The following is a 22,205-nucleotide window of genomic DNA, read 5'->3' on the forward strand; positions in this document are numbered from 1 at the left end:
ATGTGACTTCATTTGGAGAGAAGGTCTTTAAAGAGGTAAGTTTAAATGAGGGCACTGAGGTGGCCTTTAATCTAATTTAATATTAGATTGTAATGTAATCTAATACAATTTACAAGAAAAGAGAATTTGAACACAAACATGAACATAGTGAGAACACAGGGGGAAGATGACCATCTACAACCAAGGGGAATGACTTCCTTTGCTCACAGCCTTCGAAAGAAACTAACCTTGTTGACATCTTGATATCAGACATCTAGCCTCCAGAACTGTGGGGAAATAAATTATGTTAAGTTACCCCATCTTTATTATGGCAGCCCTGAAACCTCACTCCTTCTTGGCTATGCCTCAAACCCAGCCCAAACTCAGATTGGGATGCAAACCCATGGGCTCAGCCTCAAATTCACCCACACTTCAGACTGAGACTTGAGCCCATAATCTCTAACTTAGGAGGAGACTCAAACCCACTGTGTTTTAATTGAAATTGCTCACCTAGTGCCAGGACTTATGAAAGCTCAGGTTCTTCTGTCTCACCACTGTAAGAATTCAGCATGAGGCAAAGTGGCAGACAAAGAGTGAGTTTATTAGTACAGGACATTTGTGAGAGACACCAGTGGGCTGGCAAAGCCCAGAACAAAGAGGACTACATTTTCATAATCAAAGAAAAAGTGGGGAGGGGAGAACCACCTTCTTCCTCATTTTGGGGTAGACATCAAGGCTTACATCATTACTTCCTCCTTTGACCCTACATGGTTTAATGGGGACTAACATGGAGCTATCTAAATAATACATATCTTTGCAAAAAGGTAGTAACATACACTAAAATATGGTAATTCGTCCCAGGTTTCAGTATAATGTCCCCTTTTACACAGATTTTTTTCCCCTTTTACCTATATTTGTATCTTGGCTACATGCAGATATGCTACTCTTCAGGACTGTTCACTCCTTGATTCTATGTAACAAGATTCAGACCCCATATCTACTGTCTTGGGTTTTAACTATAGAGTTTGTAGCTTGAGTATGCCTGAGCTTAGATGAGCCTGGTTTCCCTTCAAGGTAGTGTGGATTGATTCCAGATACTGAATTTTTTCTTGAGTTGTCATGAGCTTACAACAGTCTCCCCATACTCCCCCAAAATTCACTTTCTGTCTTTAATCACCTAGTGGGATTTTTAGGCTATTTAATCATCCTATCCCTATCAGCCCCACCCAACAAACTAACACATTCTCTTTGCTTAATTCTAATATAATCATCATTATGCATCAAAGGACTACTAGGAATGGAAAGCACTACATCTCATTTTTCATTATATTTTCTAAGAATGTCACTAATCTAATTAGGTAATAAAATACTATTTTTTAAATGGAATCACCATAAGTACAGAAAATGAAAAAGTATTTACTTCACAGTGCAGAACTACACATGAGGACTTTAGTGGAGTTGCTTTAAGCAATTATGCACATTGTTAAATCATTTGTGTGTATTATTTTGACAAAAAATAGACAGATGGAGATACATAGGTAGATAATTAGAAAAAATAAATAAACAAGCCAATGGGCAACTTGATCACATTTAAATCAACAATGAAGTTTTGTCGAATTCTCACTTATAAATTATTCACAGGGGTATTTTGACTCTCTAAAGTTCATAAACAGAATTCAAAGCACTGAAGCAGAAGTAATTTGCTGCTTTTAAGCCAAAGCCCTGACTAGCTAGAGAGTTGTTTCTAAGAATTATCCAGAGCACAATCCTGATTAAACCACTAATTGGCTTGTCTGCTAATGAAAAACAAAGTACACTTCTCTACCTCAAGACACAGGGTCATAAAAACAGAGGTTTTCAGAACCACCTCAAAGATGTTTAAATCACTGACAATAAGATTTAACAAGGTGAAGCCTAGTGAAGAGAACAATGAGAATAAACAAGGTCCTGATCCGAGCAGTGAGTTGGAGCAACCCACAAGACAGGTACGTTTCCTACTCCTTAAATCACTCCTGATTCTCATCATTCCTTATCTGGGGATGGGTTTTAATAAACACTGTTATATATGATTTTTCTGCAGTTTTACCTGCTACCATCTGGGTCATGGGCTGTTTGTCTTTGGGGTTCAACCCATCATTTTGTAGATTCTGTATATATTGGCTTTAAAATGGAATGATAACTACTTAGAAGACACTACGATTTGGAAAAGCCAACTAAGATTTCACTTTGCAGATTTTCACTTCTAACATCATCCAAAAAGAAATTATTTATCAGATGTTAACCTGGCTGTGTGACCTGGTTCCAACAGAGAATGTTAAACATCCTGGTCTTAGTAAACTACATTTCAACAGTTATTTCTCTAGAACAAGGGTTCTCAATAAGGAGCAGTTTGTACTAGGGACAATTGGCAATGTCTGAAGAAGTTTTTATTTGTCACAGCTCAGGCGTATGGAAGCTACTGACATCTAAATGGTAAAGGCAAGAGATGCTACTAAATGTCCCAAAATGTGCAGGACAGCTCTTCACAACATAAAATTATCCAGTTCAAGATTTTTAATATTGCCAACATAGGAGGAACCCTGCTCTACACAAATCTCTTCATAAGTTCTAAGTCCGCCCATCTATAAAATGATGATTACTGCTTTGTAGTCTTGTTATACAAACTAGAGACAGTAGAGACAAGGCATATAATAGGGACTTCCCTAAGTGTCAATTATTATCATTATTATTAACAATTTGTGTTATTATGACAGATTTAAGTCCACATGATAATTGCATGATCGCTATTCACTCACAACTATTTCTATAACAATTTTCATGAATTATTCACTAGATTTACCTAAAAGCACTGCATAAAATTTTTAGAGCAACAATTATCTTCCCATCCAAAAGAACTGGATGAAAGAAGTCAACTACAAGCAGGAGGGTACCTCGGGGACTAGAATAACATGGTCTAATGATTCAGTTTTAAAGTAGCCTAGAGTATAAAAATAGTGAGATTACCTAATGTTGACCCTGGGAAAATATGCCTTCCTTTTCTTTTTTTTATCATTTATTTATATTTTTTTCTACTGTAGAGCATGGTGACCCAGTTACACATACATGGATACATTCTTTTTTCTCACATTACGTGTTCCATCATAAGTGACTAGACAGAGTTCCCAGCGCTACACAGCAGGATCTCATTGCTAATCCATCCTGAAGGCAACAGTCTGCATCTATTTGCCCCAAGCTCCAAGTCCATCCCACTCCCTCCCCCCACCCTTGGCAACCACAAGTCTATTCTCCAAGTCCATGACTTACTTTTCTATGGAAAGGTTCATTGTGCCATAAATTACATTCCAGATATAAGTGATTTCATATGGTATTTGTCTTTCTCTTTCTGACTTACGTCACTCAGTGTGAGAGTCTCTAGTTCCATCCATGTTGCTGCAAATGGCATTATTTCCTTCTGTTTTATGGCTGAGTAGTATTCCCTTGTGTATATATACCACAATCCAATCACCTGTCAGTGGACATTTGGGTTGTTTGCACGTCTTGGCTATTGCAAATAGAGCTGCAATGAACATGCGGGAGCACGTGTCTTTCTTTTTTAAGGAGAGTTTTGTCCGGATATATGCCCAAGAGTGGGATTGCTGGGTCATATGGTAGTTGCATGTATAGATTTCTAAGGTATCTCCATACTGTTCTCCATGGTGGTTGTGCCAGCTTATATTCCCACCAGCAGTGCAGGAGGGTTCCCTTTTCTCCACACCCCCACCAGCATTTGTTCTTTGTGGACATATTGATGATGACCATTCTGACTGGTGTGAGCTGGTATCTCGTGGCAGTTTTGATTTGCATTTCTCTAATAATCAGGGATGTGGAGCATTGTTTCAAGTGCTTGTTGGCCATCTGTACATCTTCCTTGGAGAAATGTCTATTCAGGTCTTTTGCCCATTTTTCCATTGGGTTGTTGGCTTTTTTGCTGTTGAGGTGTATAAATTGTTTGTATGTTTTAGAGAGTAAGCCCTTGTCCGTTGCATCGTTTGAAACTATCTTCTCCCATTCTGTAAGTTGTCTTTTTGATTTCTTTTTGGTTTCCTTTGTTGTGCAGAAGCTTGTCAGTTTGATGAGGTCCCATTGGTTTTTTTTTTTTTTTGCTTTTATTTCTGTTGCTTTGGGAGACTGGCCTGAGAAAATATTCGTAAGGTTGAGGTCAGAGAATCTTTTGCCTATGTTCTCTTCCTTTTCTGATTAATATTGACTGTTTTTGCAGTTAAGGGGAGGTGAGGAGAATGTGCTCACCATGGCTTCGTGAGAGTGGCCTTGACTGCTTTCTAACTCTTAGGTCAAAATAAATAATCTCACACTTTAAAAGTTATTTACATCCTGGAGTTCCTGCCGTGGCGCTGTGGAAATGAATGCAACTAGGAGCCACGAGGTTGCAGATTCTATCCCTGGCCTTGCTCAGTGGGTTAAGGACTTGGTGTTTCCATGAGCTGTGGTGTAGGTCACAGACTCGGCTCAGATCTGTCATTGCTGTGGCTCTGGTGTAGGCCGGCAGCTGTAGATCCGATTCGACCCCTAGCCTGAGAACCTCCATATGCCGTGAGTGTGCCCCCACCTCAAAAAAAGTTATTTACATTCCCACCAATAGTGTAGGAAATTTCCCTTTTCTCCATACCCTCTCCAACATTTATTATTTTTTGATGTTTTTTGATGATGGCTTTTTCTTGATGGCCATTCTGACAGGTGTGAGGTGATACTTCACGGTAGTTTTGATTTGTATTTCTCTAATAATTAGTGATGTTGAGCATCTTCTCATGTGCTTTTTGGCCACCCTCTGTCTTCTTTGAAGAAATGCCTATTTAGATCTTCTGACCATTTTTTTTTTTTTTTTTTTTTTTGCTATTTCTTGGGCCACTCCCTCGGCATATGGAGGTTCCCAGGATAGGGGTCCAATCGGAGCTGTAGCCACCGGCCTACACCAGAGCCACAGCAACTTGGGATCCGAGCCGCGTCTGCAACCTACACCACAGCTCACGGCAACGCCGGATCCTTAACCCACTGAGCAAGGGCAGGGACCGAAGCCGCAACCTCATGGTTCCTAGTCGGATTCGTTAACCACTGCGCCACGACGGGAACTCCCTGACCATTTTTTTATTGTATTTTTTTCACCATTGACATATATTTTGTTATTTAATATCTTTCAACTTTGTCTCTGAACTAATTATTTATTCTTTTTTTCATCTTAAGTTTGTTTCTTCAGCCCTTCAATTGTTCTGTATAGGAGTTCCCATTGTGGCTCCGTGGAAACAAATCTGACTAGTAACCATGAGTACACAGGTTCAATCCCTGGCCTTGCTCAGTGGGTTAAGGATCCAGTGTTGTCATGAGCTGTGGTGTAGGTTGCAAATGAAGCTCGGATCTGGCATTGCTGTGACTGTGGTGTAGGCCATTGGTTACAGCTCTGATTTGACCCCTAGACTGGGAGCCTCTGTTTACCGAAGGTGTGGGCCCTAAAAAAGACCAAAAAAAAAAAGTTAATCAGACCAAATTGTTCTATATAATATTACAATCAACAAAAAATAAATAAAAGTTACTTATATATTTAAAAATGTTGATCTGGCTACTTCACTTCAGTTATCCTTGTTGTATTTCTCTCTGGGAAAGTCATTACAACGATGTTTAACCCTTGCCAACTATCATGATTGTTTTCTCACAGAGCACATAAAAATAGCTAATACATTTTTCTCTTAGAGAACAAATAGCTAACAGAAATTACTACTTGCAAAGCAAGGTGCTATAACTTTCCAAGCATTATTGTATTAAATTCTCACAATTCTTGTGGGCTCTGATATAATTTGCTGCTTACAAACAACTAACCCATTGCAGAGTCTGGATTGGAACCCTGTTCTCTCTGAAATCTGTTCCTAAGAGCTAAATCACTAGGTTATATCAGTTCAAAACAGGAGGAAGAGTAGTCACATCAACTTTTTCAAAGACTTTAATTATAGGATAAAAGGATGTTAGGGAGAAGGCAAAAATTGCAGAAACTCCTTAAAGAGTTACCTTTCCTTTAGAAATGTTAATACTGGAGAGCTACTCAGACTAGACACAAGCAGAACAACTCTTGGATTAATCTTGTGCCACTCTGACAGCTGTAATTTATGGATGTTAATCAGGAAGTCTATTGGCATCATGTATCTTAAAAGTCATATTTGGGGAGTTACTTGCATCTCTTCTTTCCAGAAACATGTGGGTAAAAGAAAAATAGACTTTTTTCCTGTTTCAAATATGCTAAATGTTAAAAATGACACAGAGTTGAAATCCTATTTTCTTCTGCAGAATTTAACCTTTTAAAATGACATATAAACATGTTTCTGAAATAAAAATAGATTATTTAAATCCTACAAGAGAATATCTAGGAATGAATAAATCAATTTACATTGTATTTTAAGTGTCAAATAGTTAATTCTCAAACCAAAATATAAGTAATTCAATTTTGTCAATAACCATTAAATCAAAAACTGAAAACTCAGACTAATCTAAACTCTCTCTCATGCTCCAGAATAAGACATTATTCACATAAATCTACATTTATATGTACATAAAAATATGATGGAAATGTTTATAAATAATATAGCATGATGTACAAATGCTTGATTGAAGTCAGAAGCCTTTATTACTACTTCATAATATATCCAGAGATCATATTTTCTAGCCACTTAGTCATTTCCTACGCAATAATATATGAATAATATAAGAAGAACAATAACAGAAGAAGAAGAATAGCTGTCTTGTCTAAAACACATGGTTATTATGAGGCTTAAATCATCTGATTAATTCACTTTCAAGTTTAAAATATTTCTGACATACAGTGTCTATAAATAATGTCAAACTCATATATATCAAGGCTTACAATCTCTCAAGGTCCTCATCCCTTCCTACTTTGCTAGCCTCATCTTCTCACATTTTTTCCCTTCTAAGCACTTCTGCAATCTTCCTTCACCTACATGCAACCACACCTTAGGTTTTTGGTAAACATGCATCCTCTGCCTGGCATATTTTTCATGCCTTCTCCATCTGAAAAACAGAAATCTTGTCTTGATTTGCAGATTCAAGAGTCCTTTCTTTTTGAATAGTGTCCTTCCCTTCCCTTCAACTTGAGTATAATTGACAATTCCACCTTTATGCCCCACCTCTAGCATCTACAAACATTGTCTCATCACCTTTAATATTTTGTGTCAGTTCCATTTTTACGTTTTTGTTCCCCCTACTAGACTGTAAGCAGCTTGGGAGTCAAGCTTTCTATCTTCTAACTTTATATCTTGTTGTAACTCCATCCCAATAGGAAAATCTTCAGGTATACATTGGCCACATCCAGTGAGCTATACCTACATTTCAAAGAAAAGTTTAAATGTTCAGAAGAATAAAGAGGTAGTGGCAAATAGTGGAGAGAAAAAAGAAGAGAGCTCTGGGTAAAGGCAATAAAGTGTTTTATTTTCTCCACCATTTTATATTCCACCACTAAAGACTTAGACCAGGACCAATGCTAGGGCTGTGGGAAGTTGGGACCAGAATTGAGAGAAATATTCCAGAGAGATGCAGCAACTACACTGACAAAAACAGAGTGCCCGTGACACACAAACTGTGGGAATGAAGTTGATTCTTCAATAGTAGAGAAAAGAATATTCATTTAAGTGCAAGAAATATCATTTTTTAGGATATTTTAAAAAATGATCAATTTTCCTGATTGGCTTGATAATGGAATGAAATACTCTGTTACATTTTACGTTCAACATTCCTGTTATATAAAACCACATGTACAACCTCTATTTTTTTTCTCGAAGGAAGAAAACAAAAATGAAAAGAAGTGTCTCAAAACCAAGATGCCCCCTGCCTCATCTCAAGAGTCACACACCAAAATCCAAGGTAAAAACCCAAATCTGTATTTAAAAAACCTAAAAAGTAAAATATGTATTTTTTTGAAATGTGTTGTCCGATGAAACACTTGTCCTTGACTAGATAAATTATCTAGGGTTGCACTTGAGACTATTTGAAGATCTGAATATTTACAAAAAATATTTCTTTATTCAGTCACTCATTCAATCAATGCTTTTTATCACCTACTATGTGCCAGGCATGGGTCTATGGGTTGGAGATACAGTGGTGGACATTACATGCCAAGTTGGTGTTAACATAAGCATATAATGAACAATGAAACCTCAGACAAGTATTATAAAACCAATAAAACAGATGTGGATTGTACATGTTTAAAGGTTCTATCTTTGTAACTCTGCTCTTCTCTCTTTAAATTCTCATCAGCTCCTAAGGCTACCACATTCATTTTTACATTGAGGATTCTAAATTCATATCAGACCAATTTCTTTTTTAAAACCCTGTCCAATATTTTCCAAGTAAGCACTGGAGAAATATACCTTTATGTTCTGCTGCCTTCCCAAAGAAATCATGTCTAAAATTGAATTATTTATCTTCCCCTTCAAATAAGCTCCCTCTCCTGATTTAGTTCTATTTCTGCTCCCATCACTTTTTCGGTCTTCCAAACTCAAAACCTAATTTATGCTTTATTCCTCAATCTAGGCTGTCCTTTAAAGAAAATATGTCACCAAATTTCCTTTCATAATGGCCTTCTAACCCACTTCATTCCTTTCCAATCCCACCACCACCAATACTATTCTTATTAGTAACTCATGCCTACATGATTCCCAACCTCTAAATTATCTCTCCTGGATGTTGATTTCACCCAGTCTCTCACCTTTTCATTCGCCCTAAAAGTATTAGCAGATTACTTTCCATTAGTCACTATTTTGATCTCATGTTTCTGCTAGTCTCTTCTAAAGGAACTTAAGTGCCTCAATATTGCCTGTAGGACAAAATCTAAATTACTTCACCTGACTTGGTAGGAACTAATGAAATCTATTCCCATATCCTCTTTCTGGGCCTCCTCTCCTATTTCTCTCATATATGAACACTACACTATCACCTAGAAAACACAAAAATGACAAAATTCCTCAAAAGGAGTAGCCCCACAATCAAAAGCTGAAGAAATGGTCGCACTTTCATCATACTTAACTACTCTTATTTAAGAGAAAAACAAAAGGCCTATGTGAAGAAAATCACAATTTAATACAAATATACAGAATAATCTTAAATAACCATAGGAAAATAATATGTTCCCAGTTTGGAAGATAGCATTATAAATTCTATTTTTGAAGTTAATTCATATTTCTATTTGCATGATCTCCTCTTTCCCCACTTTCAACATTACATTAAAAGAGGGAAGAATTTCACTTTGTTTATTTTATTTTATTTATTTGCTTATTTATTTTAAAGCAAACCCTAGGGTTTTAATAATTTGATTATAATGTAGAGAATACTTCCTTTTTAGTACAAATCAGATGTTTTCTCTTCTCTCTTTTGCATTTTCATCTCAGCCAAGAAGACAGTTAAACAATGTCTTCCAAACCATCAGCATTTACTTACCTGATGAGAAAGAAAAAGTAAAATGTTCTACAATAAATTTTTCAACATGAATGCAGTTTAATATTACATGCCAAATGATTACTAAATCTAGGTTCTTCAATTGTGTGTGTGTGTGTATGTATATATATATATATTCTCCTTCATATTATTTTCCACTATGGTTTGACACAGGATATTATCACAGGATATTGTGAAGTTCCCTGTGATTTACAGTAAGACCTTGTTATTTATCTATTTTATGTATAGTAGTATCTGCTAATCCCAAACTCCTAATTTATCTATCCCCCAAACCCATCCTCATTGGTAAACTTAAGGTTTTTTTCTATGTCTTTGAGTCTGTTCTGTTTCATAAATAAGTTCATGTGTATCACATTTTAGATTCCACAAATAAATGATATCATATGATATTTTTCTTTCTGACTTCACTTAGTATGATAATTTCTGGGTATATCCGTGTTGCTACAAATAGAATAATTTCATTATTTTTAAAGCTGAGTAGAATTCCATTGTATAAATGTAGCATATCTTCTTTATCCATCCATCTTTCAATGGACATTTAGGTTGCTTCTATATCTTGGCTATTATAAAAAAGTGCTGCTATGAACATGGGGGGCAGGTCTCTTTTTGAATTAGAATTTTCTCTGGGTATATGCTGATAAGTAGGATATGGCAACACTATTTTTAATTTTATTAAGGAAGCTCCATATTATTTTCCATGGTGGCTGATCTAATTTACATTCCCACCAAGAGTATAGGTTCTGTTTTCTCCACACTCTCTCCAACATTTGTTATTTGCAGAATTTTTAATGATGGCCATTCCCATCAGTATGAGGTACTACTTCATTGTAGTTATTTTGTTGTTATTATTTTTTAATAGATATATCCTGAATACAATTTTTTTTTCTAATGTACTGCATGGAGACACAGCTACACAAAAATGTACACATTCTATTTTCGCACATTATCATGCTCCATCATAAGTGACTAGACAGAGTTCCCAGTGCTACACAGAAGGATCTCATTGCTAATCCATCCTGAAGGCAACAGTCTGCATCTATTTGCCCCAAGCTCCCTCCCCCCGCCCTTGGCAACCACAACTCTATTCTGTGAAGAATGTCCTGGGTAATTTGACAGGGATTACATTGGATCTGTAGATCACTCTGGGTAGTAAGGCCATTTTTACAATATTAATTTTTCCAATCCAGGAGCATGGAAGATCTGTCCATTTCTTCACATCTTCTTTAATTTCTTTGATTAATGTTTTATTGCTCTCAGCATATAAGTCCTTACGTCCTTGGTCAGGTGTATCCCCAGGTATTTGATTGAATTTAAAAAGGTATTGCATTTCTGCATTCCTTTTCCAATATTTCATTGCTAGTATACAGAAATGTGACTGATTTCTGAATGTTAATCTCATATCCTGCTACTTTGCTGGATTTTTTGATCAGTTCAAGTCGTTTTTGAGTTGAGTCCTTGGTGTTTTCCATATAGAGTATCATGTCATCTGCATACAGTGACAGTTTTACCTCTTCTCTTCCGATTTGGATGCCTTTTATTTCTTTTGTTTGTCTGATTGCCATGGCTAGGACGTCCAGGACTACGTTGAATAACAGTGGTGAGAGTGGGCATCCTTGCCTTGTTCCAGATTTTAGTGGGAAGGCTTTCAGCTTTTCTCCATTGAGTGTTATATTTGCTGTGGGTTTGTCATAAATGGCTTTGGTTATGTTAAGGTATGTTCCCTCTATACCCACTTTGGTGAGAGTTTTGATGATGACTGGATGTTGGACTTTGTCAAAGGCTTTTTCTGCATCTATTGAGATGATCATGTGGTTTTGGACTTTTCTTTTGTCAATGTGGTGTATGACGTTGATTGATGTGTTTATGTTGAGCCATCCTTGTGTACCTGGGATGAACCCTACCCAGTCGTGGTGTATGATCTTTTTGATATGTTGTTGGATTCGGATGGCCAAAATTTTGTTGAGGATTTTTGTGTCTATATTCATCAAATATATTGGCCGATAGTTTTCTTTTTTGGTGGTGTCTTTGTCTGGTTTTGGACTGAGGGTGGTGGTGGCATTATAGAATGTCTTTGGGAGTGTTCCTTCTTCTTCAACCTTTTGAAAAAGTTTAAGGAGGATGGGTATAAGTGCCTCTTTGTATGCTTGGTAGAATTCACCTGTGAAGCCCTCTGGTCCTGGACTTTTATTTGTGGGGAGTGTTTTTATGACATATTCAATTTCATTTCTAGTGATCGGTCTGTTCAGTTGATCTAGTTCTTCTTGATTCGGTTTTGGCAGGCTGTAAGTCTCTAGAAAGTTGTCCATTTCTTCCAGGTGGTCAAATTTGTTGGTATACAATTGTTCATAGTATTCTCTCATGGTATTTTGTGTTTCTGTACTATCCGTTGTGACTTCTCCTTTTTCACTTCTGGTTTTGTTTATTTGGGTTTTTCCTCTCCTCTTCTTGGGGAGTCTAGCCAGAGGTTTGACAGTTTTGTTTACCTTTTCAAAGAACCAGCTCGTGGTTTTATTGATTTCTTCTCTTGTTTTTTTAATCTCTGTTTTATTGATTTCCTCTCTGATCTCTATGATTTCCTTCCTTCTGCTGACTTTAGGTTTTGTTTGTTCTTGTGTTTCTAATTCATTTGGGTCGTGGGTTAAGTTGTCGATTTGAGATTTTTCTTCTTTTCTGAGGAAGGCCTGCATTGCTATGAACTTCCCTCTGAGCACTGCTTCTGTGGCACCCCATAGATTTTGAGTGGATGTGTCTTCATTATTCTTTGTCTTGAGGTATTTTTTTAATTTCCTTCTTGATTTCCTCAATGACCCATGGGATTTTTAGTGGCATGTTGTTTAGTCTCCATGTAGTCATTTTTTTTTTTTTCGCATTTCGTTTCCTGTGGTTGATTTCTAGTTTCACGGCATTGTGGTCAGAGAAGATACTTGAAATAATTTCTATATCCTAAATTTGTTGAGGTTAGCTTTGTGCCCCAGTATGTGATCAAATCTTGAGAATGTTCCATGTGCACTTGAGAAGTATGTGTATTCTGATTTTTTTGGATGGTATGTCCTGAAAATGTCAACTAAGTCTCTAAGGTTTCTGTTGTGTCCTTTAGGATCTCTGTGGCCTTATTGATTTTGTGTCTTGAGGATCTGTCCATTGATGGGAGTGGGGTGTTAAAATCTCCTACTATGATTGTATTCCCATCTGTTGCCAGAGGCCAGCTCCGGCGGCCAGGGAGTGTACACTTTCCCGAAGAAGATGGACAGACATCAGCTTTTGTATCAGAGACAGCCTCTTTGTCCCTTCTTTCAGGGTGCTGGACTTTATTGGCAACAGTGGTTGATTATGTAGACAATTTTTCACTACAGATTACATTACAGTGTTAAAAGTACATTGGTTAACTATTACATGGTATAGCAGCTATACGTCACGTTTTAAGATCTCTGTCTTAACTAAACTTAGTGAGTACTTTGAAGAGGCCATAGACACAAGAATTTGGCATTCACAAACCTTGTTTGTGTACTGGTGCTTATCTTCAAAGCGTTATGGCAGGGAGATAGTGTAAGTAAATATAAACCAACTTAACTAAACTAGCTATCACTTAAAAGCTTTTAAAATCAAAGGCAAAACTCACAGCTAGGTTTTTTGGATAATATATGTCTAACTTTTATGAACATCATTAAGATCCTAACTCTAAAATTTACTATATAACTACTTAATAGATAAACACCATGTTTTAACTAAGTTGGATTTAAATAGGGGAAAGTCCTTCAGGATGAAATTCTTATTATATTATTGTTGTAACTTTGTTAAATCACAAATAACCACAGGAAAATAAGAATGGAAAATAAGAATAATAAGTAAATAATCAGGAAAGACTGAGGGAAACTGAATAACAAATAAAACAGCAGGAAAGACTAGGTCACCCAAGAAACAATCCATGTTCTCCGGCGCAAACATGGACATTGCTTTCCCAGGAAAGCCCCAATTCTTCCCTGTAAACATCAAAATGAGAGCTGTGTAACCTGAGCCCTGCCCTCGGCTTGTTCCATGTAGGTAGGCTTTTTATCCTGACCGGAAGCCCACCTTTGGCTTGTACCGTTCAGGTGAGCTCCCTTTCTTGGTTAGGAAGCTGCCTTCAGGTTTTTCTGCCATCAGGCAAGGTCCTTTTTTTGAGTCCCTGCATCTTCTCAGCTCCCCACACCCATCAATTTCTCCTTTTATGTTGGTTAGTATTTGTTGGAGGTATCTGGGTGCTCCTATATTGGGGCACATATATTGATGATTGTAAATATCCTCTTCTTGTATGCCTCCTTTAACCATTAAATAGAGCCCTTCTTTGTCTTTCTTAATGGCCTTTGTTTGAAAGTCTATTTTGTCTGATAGGAGTATTGCAACTCCTGCTTTCCTGTCTTGTCCATTGGCATGAAATGTCTTTTCCCGTCCCCTCACTTTCAATCTATATGTGTCCTTTGCCCTAAGGTGAGTTTCTTGTAGGCAGCAGATTGAAGGTTTTTGCTTTTTTATCCAATCTGCCATTCTGCGTCCTTTGATTGGAGCATTCAGTCCGTTGACATTTAAGGTGATTATTGATAGATACATATTTATTGCCATTTTAAACCTTGTTTTCCAGTTGATTCTATGTTTAACTTTTCTCCTTTTTAGGGGAAGTTGGATGGTTTCCATTTATTTTATGCTTGAGTACTTTTCAGTTTTCGTGAAAGTAATGTTTGGTTTTGATTTGTGGTTGCCCTGCTTTTTAAGTATGTTAACCCCTTCCTATATCTGCTTGCTTTAGCCTGATAGTCATATAGGCTCAGACACATCATTAAAATAAAAAAAATAATCTATATTTTCTTACTTTCCTTCCCCACATTGTATGATTTTTGTGTTTTGGTTTTTTTTTTAACATCTTTATGTTGTGTATGCTGGCTTATTCAAGTGATTGCTTTCCAATTGTGGTTTCCTCCATCCTAATTCTTCTTTTTCTCTTTTTTCTCTCTCTTTTTCACTGTAGTTTTGATTTGAATTTCTCTAATAATTACGAATGTTGAACATCTTTTCATGTGGCTGCTGGCCATCTGCCTTTATTCTGCCCATTTTTCTATTGGATTGTTTGTTTTTCTCAGTATTAAGTTGCATGAGCTGTTCGTATATTTTAGAAATTAAGCCCTCATTGGTCATATCATTTGCAAATAGTTTCTCCCAGTCTTTAGGTTGTATTTTTGTTTTGTTTATAGTTTCCTTTGCTGTGCAAAACCTTATAACTTTTTTTATAATGAATTTTATTTTTTCCATTAACCTTACAATTTTAATTATGCCTGATGTGTTTATTTTTGCTGTCATTTCTATTATCTTGGAAGACTAATCTAAGAAAACGTTGGTACGATATATGTCAGATAAATGTTTTGCTTACATTCTCATCTTGCTATTTTATGATTTCATGTCTTATAAAATGTAAGTCTTTAATTATTTTGAATTTATTTTTGTGTATGGCGTGAGGCTATGTTTTAACATCATTGATTTACATGCAGCTGTCTTGCTTTCTCAACACCACTTTCTGAAGAGACAGTCTTTTCTCCATTGTATATTCTTGTCTTCTTTGTGGAAGATTAATTGAATGTAAGTTGTGGGTTTATTTCTGTGCTCCCTATTCTGTTCCATTGCTCCATTATGTCTGTTTTTGTGCCAATACAATGCTGTTTTGATTACTATAGCCTTGTAGTATTGTCTGAAGTCTAGAAGGGTTATGCCCCATCTTTGTTCTTTGTCTTCAGGATTGCTTTGGCAATTCTGGGTCTTTTATGGTTCCATATAAATTTTAGGGTTATTTGTTCTAGTTGTATGAAAAATATCAGTAATTTGATAGGGATGATATTATATCTATAGATTGCTTTGGTAGTATGGCCATTTTAACAATATTAATTGTTTCAGCCCAGGAGCATGGGATATTTTTCCATTTCTTAGAATACTCTTCAATTTCCTTTATCAATGTTTTATAGTTCTCAGCATATAAATCTTTCACCCTTGCTCAGATTTATTACTAAATATTTTTTATATTATTTTAATACTAGGAGTTATTTTATAATAGTAATGGTTTCAAATCTATAGTTCTCACATAAAAACATAGGCTTAATGGCAGGTAATCAAGGATCATATCTTTGGGATTCAAGTTCATTCTTATTTTTGCTATTTTTTTTTTTCAAAGTATAATTGTAAGCTTAGTTTTTCATGGCTGGTAATAAAAACTCTTTTGTACAAGCTTCATTTAACAGAGAAGCTATTTGAGTGGGAAGGAAAAAAAATAGTTTCATTTAAATTTGCAGGCTTAGCATGTCTTAAAAAACTTTAATAGGAATAACAGTTATATTTAAGATATTTTGTTTTGAAAAGCAAAATTATTAGTGTTTAAAGATAGCCTCTTATACATGCTTGGTATTTTTGTGTCTTCACTTCAAAACATGCAGGTGCAATGTCATAATATCTGCAGATGTTGATTTCTGATTATAGAACTCTTATCTTCTGCAGAGCATGGTTTAATTTATATCTGCCATGGAAATGAAGAATGCAATGTATTTTGGATTCAAATAAAGATAACTTACTAAAGTCCTCTTTTGATTACAATCATCTTTCTTAGGCTTCCACTTCACTTATAATGCATTAAATGCTTCTTTAAACAAACGTTTTGGTTCCAGCAGAGGATATGTAAATGACTCACCTAGTGATTTATGATGCTGTAAAGTGACTCTGCTTGTTTGGAAGTGGATCAAAGTTGGGTTCCCATAACTGGTATGGCATAGTAGGCAGAACAATAACCCCTCTAATATATCCACACCCTAACCCCCCAAACCCATGAATTTGTTACCTCACGTTAAAAAAAAAAATTGCTGACATTATTAAATTAAGGATCTTGAGATGGGAAGATAATTCTGCATTATCCAAGGGGGCTCAATGCAATGAAACAGTCTTATAAGAAGAAGGCAAGAGAGCCAAAGGCAGAAGAAGGAGTTGGAATGATGGAAGCAAAGGTTGAACTGATGAATTCTGAAGACAGGGGAAGGGACCATGAACCAAGGAGTTCAGGTAGCCTTTACAAGCTGGAAAAGATGAGGAAATGGATTCCCTCCCAAAGCCTCTAAAAGGATTCCCACCTGTCTTAGACTTCTGACTTAACAGAACTACAGTTTGTGGTAATTTGCTACAGTAATAGAAAACTAACATAAATGGCTTTAAAATATTCCATACTTTAAAAAGTCACAATGAAAAAAAAAAAGAAATTTTAACTCCAAGCAACCATGCAATTAATACTAAAGAGAGCATTTTATACTAGAAGAGCACTGGTTTTAGAGTTTGACACACAAGAATTCAAATTATAACTCTACTACTTACTAGTTTTGTGTGACCTCATCAGGATATTTAATTCTGAGTCTCAGTTTACTCACGTATAAAATAAGGAAAATACTGTCATCTCTAGGTTGTGGGTATGAATTTAATTAACATAGGTAAAGCATTTAGCATTGAGGCATTGAGGTTGGTAAATTCCAAGGTTGATAGAAGTCAAATAGTATAAATGAGGATCGTGTATGTCCTGTCTAAAGAGCCCAGAGGCCATTAAGTGTCTACTAATCACTGCCATGTGGGAATGAGGTCAAGTGCTGCCAAGCATTCCATCTTCAGTCTAGAGAGACTGCAAATACAAATTTTAACTTGAGATTTCCAATTTTTTGAATGTTGACTTTCTAATGTTTTAAATATTCTCTTTTTTAAATCACTGAAAAAAAAACTGAATTCTTGTTGTATTATTTTCAAACCAAACTTGGGTCTGCTTGCCCTCATACAGTAAAGCCAATCTAATGACATTAGGTTGTGGTGAAGGAAAGTGCAGGTTTTACTGCAGGGCACCAAGCAGGGAGTCCAGGGCAGCTAGTGCTAAAACACCCAAGCTCCCCAAAGGCTTTCAGGGAAAGGTTTTTAAAGAGACTGTGAGAATAAGGGTTGTGCCTGTGTAAACAGCTTGTGGAAATTCTTCTGATTGGTTGGTGGTGAGGTAATCAGGAGTCAAACAACATCAACAGGTCTGGAGTCTACATGCTTGTGGGCAGCATGCAGTTAACTTCTCTCACCTGGTGGGGATTTCAGTATCTGCAAAACCATCCAAAAGATATGGTTCAGAATATTATCTATAGCCCTTGAAGAGGAAATAAAAGTCTTTGACTTTGCTGAATGGATAAACTATTATTATTTTTTCTTGCTTGATTGTTTTTCTTTCTTTCTGAATTTTCTCACTTTGATTAAATTTGCTGTTTGGAACTCAGGAAAGGCCTGGAAGGCTACAGTTTTTCTACACGTAGTAGAGGAGTCTGTCCCAGGAAGGCCCTATAGGGTCCTGCTCAGTTATAATATTTAGCTGAGACTACCATTCTGTGACCTCTAACCAACCACATGTTGGTACTCCATATTATTCAAATTTGTAAGCATTAACAGCCCTAGACAAGAGGGATTTTTTTATCCCCTTATTCTTTCCTTCCTCTTCACTCCAGCACAGACTTTGTGTTGCAAACAGACTACAGGTTGGGTTTTCCCTGGACCTTCTGGGCCAAATAGCTCTCCACAGCCAAGATGGCAGCATTCCAGTACAGCAAATTACCAGATCAGCAGAAGCCCCCCAAGCCCCACCAGTCCCCTACCATCCACCCAAATTGACCTAGCCTGCATCTCAGCCAACTCTTCATTTGAACAGAAATCCAGAGCTAAAACTCCATTTAAAAATATAGTAATTTTTTATGGAGTTCCCGTCGTGGCGCAGTGGTTAACGAATCCGACTAGGAACCATGAGGTTGCGGGTTCGATCCCTGCCCTTACTCAGTGGGTTAACGATCTGGCATTGCCGTGAGCTGTGGTGTAGGTTGCAGATGCAGCTCGGATCCCGCGTTGCTGTGGCTCTGGCGTAGGCTGGCAGCTACAGCTCCGATTAGACCCCTAGCCTGGAAACCTCCATATGCCACAGGAGTGGCTCAAAAATGGCAAAAAGACAAAATAAATAAATAAATAAATAAATAAATAAATAAATAAAAATATAGTAATTTTTTAAATATAGACAGAAAAAAGGAAGGAAAATCCTAGCTTGTTTAAAAAAGAAACCACCCTTTAGTTCTTGGCCATGGCAATTATCAATCACGGGGTAACAATGGGAATACAGGAAATACAACAACAAAAAAAGAATGTAACTTTTTATTAAAATTACTCAAGCATATTTCTCTGCTTCGTCCAGAAAGAAATACTCTTATATAGTATACAATTAGAATGACACAACTCAATAATACATATTCTTTCAAAAATGATATCTAATGTGATGATGAATGGAAGAAATGAGAAAAGAATAAACCTGGGATGTGAAATTTGTGAAAACTTAGTCTAGAAAAAAAGATAACTATCATATGCTCCATAGTTTGAAATGATGAAGAAAATCCCTAAGAATGCTGAGTTGTCAAGGAACGAAGACACAGTCAGGGCACCTTGTGTGGCAAGCGCTCATGGTAAGAAAATTTGTAGATAACTGGAACTGAAAACCCATTCAGGGGACAGAGGCAGCTTCGAGGAGGCAATTACTTCCTCTGACTTGCCCATAGTCAATACGGCTTCATTTATCAAGACTGCTGTTACCTCTCTGCATAGCTACTCTGGATGGCTTTCACTCCCAGCTACCCATTGCCCAGTCCACATTCCAGAGAGTGCAGTCTGCCTAACTTAGATACAACCTTTGTTTCCATTGCACACCACCACATGTCACCAGCCAGCTGTGGATGGCTACCTCCTTCACGTCAGTGTCCAGCTGTGCGCAGTCAGGCACCATCCCTGCATGTTGAGACAGCAGAGGTGGAGGGAGCTGTAGCAGCTAAAAGGAGAAAGTAGACAGAGAAATCACACACTGTTTTAAATAGCACAGAGAAGACCAGATTCAAAAAATTCCTTAGTTTGGGACATTTTTTTGTTTTGTTTTTATGGCCACAGCTGTTGCATAGGAATTGCCCAGTCTAAGGATTGAATCAGAACTGCAGCTGCTGGCCTACACCACAGTCACAGCAACAGCAACAGCATTTGAGCCACATCTGAGACCTACGCCACAGCTTGTGGCAACACTGGACTTTTAACCCACTGAGGAAGGCCAGAGATTGAACCTGCATCCTCATGGAGACTACATTGAGTCCTTAACCTACTGAGTCACAGCAGGAACTTTCAATTTACACCTTTTTTTTTTTTTTGTCTTTTTAGGGCTGCACCTGCAGCATATGGAGGTTCCCAGGCTAGGGATCTAAACAGAGCTGTAGCCACCAGCCTACACCAGAGCCACAGCAACGTGGGATCCGAGCCACGTCTGCAACCTACACCACAGCTCAGACAACACCGCATCCTTAACCCACTGCGCAAGGCCAGGGATCAAATCCACAACCTCATGGTTCCTTGTCAGATTCATTACCACTGAGCCACAACAGGAACACCTCCACCTATTTTTTTTTAACTAAAATCTTGAGACTCTAACCAATGTGGATAGGATGGATGTTTCCGCTTTTTCTTATTTTTCTTTTTTTGGGGGGATAGAAATCCATATTTCTTGTATTTTTCATGATTTAAATACATTTGCATAATTTAATTACATCAAACTTAATGTTTTTAGGCTTATTTCTGCTAAAGAATATAACTGATTTGTAGGAAATTACATTCTGATTTCCTGATCCCTGCAACCCCTTTAAGTAAATAGAAACTCGTGCATGTTCCACATACATCAGGGCTGTGCAGACATGAAAGAGTTAATGTATATTTAAAAAAAAAAAAAGACAATTTAAATTTACCCCAGTCTGACTGGTGGAACACTTTGTGTTTATACTGCATTTTTCTCAAATGGAGTCTTTATCTAATCCTCACAGAAATCCCCATGACAAAAGTATTTCTCATTTTATGGATGAGGAAACTGTTATAGAAAAGCGACTTAGCCAGAGTCACCCAGAGAATTAGTGATGTAAGGATTAGAGCTCTCTATTCGGTACTCAGCACCACTAACTCACCACATCCCTTAATACCTGCATGTAAAATGTGTTTTCTAGATGAATTAATCCCAACAAAAAAGTCCCTGAAACCAAGCATGACATTAAGAGAGGACAGGATTCCTTGATCTTGACACAGTACCAAAGCTTCCTTTGATGGATCTTTATTCTTTTATTTGCTTTTATTCATTTCTTTATTTGTGATGATGTATCTTAAAGCAAAAACATGCCCAAATGTAAAAGTCCCTCAGGACTTTTTAGAATGTTAAATCTGCCTAGAGGAACTCTAACCTCTGACCCGACTGAAGAACTTGATCTTACCTTTGCTGCACCCCTCCAGCAAGGGGGCTTTCACTGCCTCACAAAGCTGTATGTTTTGCTGTTAGACAAGTTTAGTTGTTAGAATATTTGGGATTTGGTTTGTTTGCTTCTTTTTAAATCCCATTGATGGATCCCTCTCTTGCCTTCTGCAATGTATGAAATAAACCTATTTTTTTCTATAAAACAGCCCTTCAAAGAATTTGAAATAACTGCTAGGTTGCTAGTTAGTCTTTGATACTTTAGCTGAAGAATGTAAGTTCCTTAGCCATTCCTCTTATAGGATGGTTTCCATAATTCTCATCTACTGTGATTCCTTCCCTCTATATTTTTATAGATTGCATGAGCACTTCTTAATATAAAGTACTCCATGCTTTTATTCTGTGAAATTTTAGGGCACTCCATCAGATCCCATTCTATATTCATTGCTATAATATTTGTCAACTTCCTCAATGTCATTTTTCAATCTACACAGATGTAATAAAATTTCAAATTTCAAGTGTGATAAAAGTGTTATGATTATTCTAAGAACAATTTTGTAGTCTGTCAACTACAAAATTAACCATAAGCTGAGTCAAAAATATAATCTCGGGTGACAGAAAATAATCACTAATCATACATTTCTTAAAACTGTGTTATTATTATAACTCCAAATGTTCATTCATTAAGATGAAAATAATAGTACCATTTATGAATCTAATCAAAGTCCTCAGATTTAGACCTTATTAATTCATCTAACATCTAACACTCAGATACTCTTTGTATCTAATAAAAGGGAATTCACGTTTGAGACAGATCCCACAATATATTTGGTGTTTTAAGAGTTGTAATTCTATGTGGTGCAACAGGTTAAGGATATGGTATTGCTACTGCAGCGGCTCGGGTCACTGCTGTGGCATGGGTGGGTTGTATTCCTTGCCCAGGAACTTCCACAAAGCGGGGGGGCAAAAAAAAAAGAGCTAGAAACTTAACTAAGTGGTATCATCATCTGCATCAAATATTCCAACCAAGGAAAGCATTTTCACGTCTCCTTTTTATAATCATCAAAAAAAGAGCCAATTTAGCCAATTACTCATTAACAACCTTATTTCCAAATTAGGTTCTTTCTTTGAATCCCTCCTTTTCCAGCAATTATTTAGTGCCACTGATAAAATGTGGACGGTTACTGGCTTTCTGCATCATTATGTCTTCTCTTGGAAAGGGAAGCAGGTGTTTAACACCTGTGCAGGGCTCCACCATGCCCTGCTACACGGAGGTCAAACTGTTTGGAAGTATATTACAGAAGCCCAGAATGAGATGCTGCCAGACTGGAGACAGAATAAGCCAGGTGTGTGGGGAGCAAACTCAATTCTCACTCTTGCACATTCAATAAAA

The 22,205-nt window shown here is 36.9% G+C and overlaps 1 protein-coding gene across 1 annotated transcript in view; it reads left to right on the forward strand.

The window, feature by feature from the left end:
- The first annotated feature begins 1,853 nt into the window (after positions 1-1,853).
- The window catches only part of CNGB3 (cyclic nucleotide gated channel subunit beta 3), a 151,261-nt gene continuing 130,909 nt past the window's right edge, over positions 1,854-22,205 (forward strand). Inside the window, exons 1-2 of the mRNA XM_047782944.1 lie at positions 1,854-1,964; positions 7,815-7,896. Of these exons, the coding sequence (XP_047638900.1) occupies positions 1,854-1,964; positions 7,815-7,896 (193 nt within the window). The remainder of the gene's footprint in view (positions 1,965-7,814; positions 7,897-22,205) is intronic.

Source organism: Phacochoerus africanus, chromosome 6 (genome assembly GCF_016906955.1).
Source record: "Phacochoerus africanus isolate WHEZ1 chromosome 6, ROS_Pafr_v1, whole genome shotgun sequence".
NCBI lineage: Eukaryota > Metazoa > Chordata > Mammalia > Artiodactyla > Suidae > Phacochoerus > Phacochoerus africanus.